Source organism: Chanodichthys erythropterus, chromosome 10 (genome assembly GCF_024489055.1).
Source record: "Chanodichthys erythropterus isolate Z2021 chromosome 10, ASM2448905v1, whole genome shotgun sequence".
NCBI lineage: Eukaryota > Metazoa > Chordata > Actinopteri > Cypriniformes > Xenocyprididae > Chanodichthys > Chanodichthys erythropterus.
This window is the reverse complement of record NC_090230.1, coordinates 52,804,733-52,814,426: the sequence shown is the minus strand read 5'-3', so window position 1 is coordinate 52,814,426 and position 9,694 is coordinate 52,804,733. Positions and strand designations below refer to the sequence as shown.

The 9,694-nt window shown below is 38.4% G+C and overlaps 1 protein-coding gene across 1 annotated transcript; it reads left to right on the top strand.

Moving 5' to 3' along the window:
- The first annotated feature begins 1,046 nt into the window (after positions 1–1,046).
- Positions 1,047–3,998, top strand: nfkbil1 (nuclear factor of kappa light polypeptide gene enhancer in B-cells inhibitor-like 1). The gene is made up of 4 exons (XM_067395641.1): positions 1,047–1,464; positions 1,543–1,655; positions 1,784–1,892; positions 3,128–3,998. The coding sequence occupies exons 1-4, from the start codon at positions 1,191–1,193 to the stop codon at positions 3,709–3,711; spliced, it is 1,080 nt and encodes a 359-aa protein (XP_067251742.1). The 5' UTR covers positions 1,047–1,190; the 3' UTR covers positions 3,712–3,998.
- The last annotated feature ends 5,696 nt before the right edge of the window (positions 3,999–9,694 follow it).

Sequence of the window (9,694 nt, the reverse complement as noted above, 5' to 3'; positions counted from 1 at the left end):
TTTTTGGTTCATTTGGGAACATTTTACTGATAAAAAAGAAAAATTGCCCCCACCTTCACCCAACCACATTTTTTTTGTGTGCGACAGTGGAACAGAGTCATAGAGAAAATTATCATCAAAATCATTTTTTTTTTTTTTTTTAATTCAAGAAATCAAGTAAAAATGGAAAAACACTTGAAAGACATTGATATATTGAATTTGATACATGCATATGTCTGTATCATGTAGTGTGCTGCTATGTCATGTACTTCATGTACTAAGATTTCACTCCGTTCAAACTTCAAAAAGCACTTCTTCTCTGCTGTGAAATAGAGGTGTATGTTACAATTTTTTGCACATCACTTTGGGTGTTCCTGCACACCCAGGAACCCTGCATATTTCCTTCTTATAATATATTGTTGCCAATGTGAGTTATTATGGTTATTGTCCAAAACATCCCCGAAAAGTACCCCTTATCGTACAACGTTGCCCTGAGGCAATGAAAAGAAAAACTGAATTTCTGAACATGCAAAATATAAAAAACTTAATAAAACCTGACAAAAGGCTTCTCTACACCTTCATACACACACACACACACACACACACACACACACACACACACACACACACACACACACACACACACACACACACACACATTTATATATTTTTTATGTACAGTTCATGTCGTTTTAAATAAGATTACTAAAGCAAATAATATTGTCGCCTTCTCACGCCATGTGCTCCTGTGACCATGTGTCAGAACAGGACCTCCCACCTTTAAATGGTGCTTGATATTGACTCCAACACCTTACTGAACTGTTCTTTGGTACTTTCTCGACCTTTCTAATTGGTTGTTATCATTTAAAGAAAAATTTACTAAACATAGGGCGAAAGAAAACTGTCCTCTGCCTGAGGGCAACGCTGTGCTGTAGAGGGTTATCAGTGAAAAATGAGATTTGTTGTGAAACAGTGACACCTGCTGGTTACCGTGCAAACCTGAGTAACAAAAACGGAACTATTGTGTTCCTCCGGAATGATTTCGCAGACGTACTGCATTGGTGTCGTGTAACGTTTGTTGATGTCCGTAATTAAACCATTGACAGGACGGACAGGACATCTCATGGTCAAATGTGGCATTAAATACATACATATATCCATAGTTCATAGCGATAATGTTATCCTGATCTTAATATCTGCATGTAGTCCCGATGGTGAAAGGAAAGCAGAGAAGAGTTTTGCGCTATGTGGAAGAGGGGAGTCTGATGAAGTTAAAGTCATTCCTTCGTAAACACAAAGATCTGGAGCTGAACTTCACCCAGGGGAAGAAGCACAGAGGTCCTTTACACATTGCCTGTTCTCACGGGGATGATGCAATTCTCAGACTGCTGCTAAAACATGGAGCAGATCCCCTGCAAACTGACCGGAAAGGAGAGACACCTCTACATCTGGCAGCAAAAAGAGCCCTCAAACATGGCAAAAGAGGTATGAGACCGTGCTCTCTAATACCAAGAAACTTGTATTTTCATCTGTGTTTAATGCTGTTCACATTATCAATCGCAGCTTATGATGACCTGTTGGTGCCACTACGAAAAAACTGTCCAGAAGCCATGGATATTGCCAATAAAGCAGGAGTGACTCCTCATGACCTCCTCCAGTGGATGAAGCCTGAGCAGGTGCTGAGAAAATAGAGACATGATGAACTAATGGTTTAGTTAAATTAAGAACAGATTGTGCTGTCATGTTGAGTAAAGCATCTTCATGTGAGTTTATAATATGTTCTATATTAATTTAATTGAAACAGGGGAACGTCAAAAATGAATCCTCGTATGTTGATCCAGAGCAACAATGGAGAGAGAAGCTGCTAGGCGAATGCCAGGATGAGTTTTTTGAGACATTCGGACAGTATGATGGTAAGCTTGTACATCCTGAACTATTATTTACATTATATTTTGTGAAATGACTGGTTATCCTACATATCACAGTCCTTTATATAGGCGTGTCATTTAAAGAAAAGGAAACACATCTAATTTAAAACACACGTATCAAGTTCTTTGAAGTTTACTATGTATTCATGTTGGTTTCTAATGGTTTTGAAAAAAACTTATAATTTTTTGAAGAAAAATTTCAATTTAATGACTAAAAATGTCATGTTGTATAAGCATTAAAGTATAAAATAATAACATATTTCCCTTATACCTTGAATACATGTGAGTGTAGTGTACACATCTTAATACTTTCATTTTTAGGTATTACAAAATATTTTGAAAAGTGTTATTGGTAACACTTTACAGTAAGGTCTCATTAGTTAATGTATTAACTAACATGAACTAAAAATGAACAAAACATTTGTTACAGTATTTATTAATCTTTGTTAATGTTAGTTAATAAAAATACAATCATTCATTGTTTGATAATGTTAGTTCACAGTGCATTAACAAATGACAAACACAACGTTTGATTTTAATAATGTAGCCTATTAGTAATTGTCGAAATTAACATTAATTTAGATTAGTAAATGCTGTATAGGTATTGTTTATTCTTAATTCATGTCAGCTAAAGTAGTTAACAAAGGAAACCTTATTGTAAAGTGTTACTGTGTTATTTAACAAATATTATACATTATTATTAATTCACAATATCGTTAAGTTTCTGGGGAGTCGCACAGCTTGACACTTTACAGCCTGCTTAAATGATCTGATCTGAACTGATTGACCTTGACACACAATCATGAAGGTCTTCTCTACGACATCACTTCCTATCTTTAGACATTTTGGGTGCATCACATGACTTTCATTTTGTGGACATATTGTAAAATATTAAACAGTTGGGGCTAAACAATTAAGCCAAAATACTTAATATTTAAATCATATTTCTTGTCAAGAATTGTATAGGTGTATTTAAGTCAATGTATGTACAAATTGCATATTTAATGTATTTTTGAATCAAATTAGCAAACATATTAATTGATAAATATTTAATTACTTTATTACTTTGACTACAAATGATCATGAATTGACTATTTTTTTGATACTTTTAAACTGTAGCCATGTGCTGTTCCCCCTTCCCAGACCTTTGTGTAACTCCTGCCAATCAGATAATTGGTCCACAGGCAAATAATGTATGAATATGTCCCTGTTCCCTCCAGGTGATTTCTTATGGGATGAGAAAGATGAGGAAGACTTTGGAAACTGGGCGGATCGGATCAGGCGAGAGTATTTTACTAAGCAAAGGGCCAGAGAACAGAGACAAGCGGCTTCCTTAGGACACAAGAAGTCAAAGGGGCGGAAGGAGACGGAGGAAGATGAGAAGAGCCGTAGGGAGCTGAGAGCCCGTCTGGAGCGGGAGCACGAGGAGTACCTGCAGCGTGCCGTTCGTAAGGAGGAGGAGACACGGCAGGGGAGGAAGAAGCGCTATGAAGAGCGCTGTGCCGCCACATTTCACGGCTCCTCCAGCAAGGGACCTGAAGGACTGCTGGGATATGATGACATCCCGTGGCCTGCTCCCCGCGGGTCGCTGGAGGACATGGTGGCCGTTATGTTGCACGGTGCTGACCGATCTAATTTATCCACTTTCCGAAAGGTGCTCCGTCGGCAGCAGGCCCTCTGGCACCCGGACAAATTTTTCCAGCGATGTGGAGGCCGTCTGGTGGACTCTGATAGACAGAGGATCCTCGACACAGTCACTGGACTCTCACAGGAGCTCAACAGACTCGCACAAAACCTCAGATGACATTGATTCTATGCTTTGAATTAGTTTCATTTTCAAGCTTTTATGTGCTTAACACGCCTTTTGAACATTCAAATAAAAATAAATTCTATCTTAACCTAATTCAGTTCTGTAATAGTTTATTATATATTCTAAAATAGCTTTATTGTAAGTAAGGGTGGCAGAGCGAGGAGGGACATTTCTTTACAGTAATTCATTACAATATTGCGAACAGATATTTTTAGAATATCATGCAAGGTCAGCAAAAAAAATCTTAACTAAATTCATCATGGTTTAAAGTGTCACAAAAAATCTTTACATTTTATTATTAAAGGAACACTCCACTTTTTTTGAAAATAGGCTCATTTTCCAACTCCCCTAGAGTTAAACAGTTGAGTTTTACCGTTTTCGAATCCATTCAGCCGATCTCCGGTTCTGGCGGTACCACTTTTAGCATAGCTTAGCATAGTTCATTGAATCTGATTAGACCGTTAGCATTGCGCTTAAAAATGACCAAAGAGTTTTGATATTTTTCCTATTTAAAACTTGACACTTCTATAGTTGCATCGTGTACTAAGACTGGCGGAAAATGAAAAGTTGCGATTTTCTAGGCTGATATGGCTAGGAACTATACTCTCATTCCAGCGTAATAATCAAGGAACTTTGCTGCCGTTCCATGGCTGCAGCAGTGCAATGATATTACGCAGCGTCTCTCACAAACGTCTCCATGGTTGCAAGGCACGTTCCCTGTGCAAGCAGGGGCTCACAGGCGCTGCGTAATATCATTGCACTGCTGCAGCCATGGAACGGCAGCAAAGTTCCTTGATTATTACGCCTGAATGAGAGTATAGTTCCTAGCCATATCAGCCTAGAAAATCACAACTTTTTATTTTCCGTCGGTCTTAGTACACGATTTAACTACAGAAGAGTCAAGTTTTAAATAGGAAAAATATCAAAACTCTTTGGTCATTTTTAAGCGCAATGCTAACGGTCTAATCAGATTCAATGAACTATGCTAAGCTATGCTAAAAGTGGTACCGCCAGAACCGGAGATCGGCTGAATGGATTAAAAAACGGTAAAACTCAACTGTTTAACTCTAGGGGAGTTGGAAAATTAGCCTATTTTCAAAAAAAGTGGAGTGTTCCTTTAAAGGCACAATATGTAAGATTTTTTATTAAAATCCAAAAAACACTAGAACAATGTTATATAGTGTGTAAATATATATATATACAAACCCGATTCCAAAAAAGTTGGGACACTGTACAAACTGTGACTAAAAAAGGAATTCAATAATTTACAAATCTCATAAACTTATATTTTATTCACAATATAATATAGATAACATATCAAATATTGAAAGTGAGACATTTTGAAATGTCATGCCAAATATTGGCTCATTTTGGATTTCACGAGAGCTACACATTACAAAAAAGTTGGGACAGGTAGCAATAAGAGGCCGTAAAAGTTAAATGTGCATATAAGGAACAGCTGGAGGACCAATTTGCAACTTATTAGGTCAATTGGCAACATGATTGGGTATAAAAAGAGCCTCTCAGAGTGACAGTGTCTCTCAGAAGTCAAGATGGGCAGAGGATCACCAATTCTCCCAATGCTGCAGCGAAAAATAATGGAGCAATATCAGAAAGAAGTTTCTCAGAGAAAAATTGCGAAGAGTTTGAAGGTATCATCATCTACAGTGCATAATATCATCCAAAGATTCAGAGAATCTGGAACAATCTCTGTGCATAAGGGTCAAGGCCGGAAAACCATAGTGGATGCCCGTGATCTTCAGGCCCTTAGGCCGGGTTCACACCGCAAGCGGCAGCAGAGCAGAAGCAGCGCGTATTTTTTCGACATCCATGTTAACAGATGAGAGCGTTCACACCGCACGCAGAGGCTGCGCGGCAGTGCGGAGCAGGAGCAGAGCAGAAGCAGCAGTGCCGCGATTGTTTCGCCGCTGGGTCTATTTTTGCTGCTCTGCTAATGCTCAATTAAAGTGAAAGTACACCTTTGATGGACTAAATAAAAGTGATTTCACACAAAAAAAGTACTCAAAATGCACAGAATAAGCATATCTAGTGTGTTTTAACAAGAACTGAAGTATGTCAGGAGAGAAAATTAATATTAAAAAATATTTATAGAAGATTTACTCATTTAAACGTGTTTTTAATTATTCAGTTTGGGTTAAAGTATGGTTTATTATAGAAAACTAAACTAAACTAGCCAGAAAATATGATATATAAACATTATTTTAGTTATTACACAGACAGCCATATAGGCTCTTGCATACCCAAATCAAACCCGAGTTTGCTGTCTTTTTCGCCGAGTTTGCAGTCTTGTAAACATGTTCATGCGTCAGATGATGTAAAACACAAAGCTTACCTCATTCGTTTGCAGCAATGGATGACAGGAGGCTTTTATTTATTTATTTTTATTTAGGCTTTATGTTTATATGTGAGTGTTGTACACCTTGCATGTTAACAAACTTTCAAGACTATCAAGTTTAAAAATGACCAATTATAAAAACACATTCATAGCTGTCTTTGTAAAGAAATGCTCACTTTATATGCAGCTTCGAGCCGCTGCTGTGACGCTGTACAAACGCTTCCAGTGTGAACACTCGCGCGTCTCTGCAGCTGCAGTTCCCGCTCACGCGCTGCTTCCGCTCTGCTGCCGCTTGCGGTGTGAACCCGGCGTTAGACGGCACTGCATCACATACAGGAATGCTACTGTAATGGAAATCACAACATGGGCTCAGGAATACGTCCAGAAAACATTGTCGGTGAACACAATCCACCGTGCCATTCGCCATTGCCGGCTCAAACTCTATAGGTCAAAAAAGAAGCCATATCTAAACATGATCCAGAAGCGCAGCCATTTTCTCTGGGCCAAGGCTCATTTAAAATGGACTATGGCAAAGTGGAAAACTGTTCTGTGGTCAGACAAATCAAAATTTGAAGTTCTTTTTGGATAACTGGGACGCCACGTCATCCGGACTAAAGAGGACAAGGACAACCCAAGATGTTATCAGCGCTCAGTTCAGAAGCCTGCATCTCAGATGGTATGGGGTTGCATGAGTGCGTGTGGCATGGGCAGCTTACACATCTGGAAAGGCACCATCAATGCTGAAAGGTATATCCAAGTTCTAGAACAACATATGGTCCCATCCAGATGTCATCTCTTTCAGGGAAGACCTTGCATTTTCCAACATGACAATGCCAGACCACATGCTGCATCAATTACAACATCATGGCTGCGTAGAAGAAGGATCCAGGTACTGAAATGGCCAGCCTGAAGTCCAGATCTTTCACCCATAGAAAACATTTGGCGTATCATAAAGAGGAAGATGTGACAAAGAAGACCTGAGACAGTTGAGCAACTATAAGCCTGTATTAGACAAGAATGGGACAACATTCCTATTCCTAAACTTAAGCAACTTGTCTCCTCAGTCCCCAGACGTTTGCAGACTGTTATAAAAAGAAGAGGGGATGCCACACAGTGGTAAACATGGCCTTGTCCCAACTTTTTTGAGATGTGTTGATGCCATGAAATTTAAAATCAACATATTTTCCCCTTAAAATTATACATTTTCTCAGTTTAAACATTTGATATGTCATCTATGTTGTATTCTGAATAAAATATTGAAATTTGAAACTTCCACATCATTGCATTCTGTTTTATTCACAATTTGTACAGTGTCCCAACTTTTTTGGAATCGGGTTTGTTTATATATATAGTTGACTTGTGTACTTACATTATCCCAAATGTTTCCAAGAATGTTTAAATCCAGAGAAATAAGTCATTTTTACATAGGACACGGACCATGTCCGTGCGTAGCCTTTCAATGACATCATACCCGCGTTACCCTCGGTTTCCGGTTTTATTTTTTAGAAACCATAGAAAAACCAAAGACGCTTTAATATATTATGTGTTTTATCAGGCAGGTGAGCAGCTGTTTGGATAGATACATTCATCGACATAAAACTAATTGTGTTATATAGCTCAACACAGTATGTCTTATTGTTTAAATCTTGTTTTCTTGATTTACCACGATTACCATGTTTTACCATGCCTAATATCGATCAAGCTTACTGCAGTGGGCAACAAGTGTCTCACGGTAGCTGCTGAGCGAAAGCACAGAGTAAGTGGAAGCAGCGACTGTGGCATAATAAAATTTCCGCTGCTTTTGAGAGGTGTGCCGCGCTCTTCTGTTAGCAATCGCTCAGAGGCCTCATTTCTGCTCACACAGCACTCGGCCCTGCTCTGCGTCATACTACAGTACCGTTATTAATCTCATTCATGAACATGATTTCTGCCCAAGTCCCATCCTGATTCATTCCCACTGGCTGTAGACATGAAGACAACACCTCCCATGATTCCCCGAAATCAAGGTGTCACCAAGCTATGCCTTTGTTTTGTATAAGCGACATCTAGCAGTGAAAATTTACATATTGTGCCTTTAACACATTCATTGTCATTATTTTTTTATTTTTTTATAGAAGCAAAATACAATGGATATTTTAAAAAATATTTACTGATCATGATTCATCTCTAAATTGGTATAAATTAGAGGTTTTCAACCTTTACAGAAACTGGGAACAGAAAATAATCTGAAATAAGTTTAAAGTGAAGTACTGAAATTATTAACTGGAAATAAATAAGTAACTGGAAAAAAAAATTAAACCTAAATAGCAATAATAAAAAAATTAATTATAATAAAATGTCAAAAGCACATAATGAAATGACTAAAAATTAAGCTAAAATTGACATAAAAACTAAAAATATAAAAACAAAAAACTAATTTAAAATATTAATAAAATTAAAAAAAAACGTACTCTGTTACTAACGTAACCTCGGTTCCCTGAGATACAGAACGAGTACTGCGTATGGGGAAAAGACTCCCTTTTTCCTTGTTACTGAAGCCTTTTTCAATAACGCAGTGTAACTGCACCGTCATTGGTTCACTCATAGACAAGTTGTTGAACCAATGACGGCGCGGCATAGCTGCGCGACCTATGGCGACAGAGCCCGCGAACTTTCCCGCCGAAAGGGGCAGGGAAAGGGGCTATATAAGCAGGCGTTTCGCCATAGGATTTCAGGCCATATCGACTGAAGCGACGACACTGAAGCCGCAGCCTTGTGGCAAGGCAAGTAACGCAGTACTCGTTCCGTATCTCAGGGAACGACATAACTTGTTTTGGACACCGAGAGGGGACCATGACAACAAGTAAGAAGGCCGAAGCCGGCGTTAACCCTTGTTACACTACAAGAGAAGATAACTCCTGAATTGGCATGAGGCGGAGCTCGAGAGAGGCCGCCAGGTCACACCGAAAGGACCCGAGCTTGTAAGGTCAAAACGTCCAAATGATAAAACCTGACAAAAGTGGATGGCAAAAACCAGCCGGCCGCCTCACAGAGGTCTTTAACCCTCAGGGGTCTGAGGATTTTTGGGACCCTGGAGAAGTTTTCACATGTCCTGGCATTTGTGCTTTTTTCAGTTCATAAACATATTAATGGAAAAAGTGTCATTACACTGTATTCAGAACAAACTAGGCTACAATAATACTACAAAACTCTGGGTATTTGAGGTTGTAGACTAGAGTTTTTGCTTCAAAATGAGGTAAAAAATTATGCTGCCTGCTTGTTCATATAAAACAATAGAGAGATTTACATTTTCTAAAACATCTTTGGTCAAGAAACACAGCATGCGTGGAGGCATGAATCCTCATGTATAATGGGTGATTCTCTCCTGAGAAAACAAAAGGATCACATAATAATGACCTGAAATTATTTGCATATTAATGAGGCCTTTCAGTCAGTTAGGCTGTGAAAAAACCTTCTGTGATCATGATTCAAATCTCATCATGGTGTAAATCAAACATACAGAAAAAACAACAATACTGTGAAATATTATTACAATTTAAAATAATGGTATTCTATTATATTCTTTAAAATATAATGTATTTCTGTGATGCAAAGTGTCTGAAAAATTATGTTACCTCTATG

Coding starts and splice junctions, on each gene's coding strand:
- nfkbil1 (XM_067395641.1), top strand. CDS start 1,191: ATGGTGAAAGGAAAGCAGAGAAGAGTTTTGCGCTATGTGGAAGAGGGG. Junction 1,465..1,542: donor CCTCAAACATGGCAAAAGAG/GTATGAGACCGT, acceptor TATCAATCGCAG/CTTATGATGACCTGTTGGTG. Junction 1,656..1,783: donor AGTGGATGAAGCCTGAGCAG/GTGCTGAGAAAA, acceptor TAATTGAAACAG/GGGAACGTCAAAAATGAATC.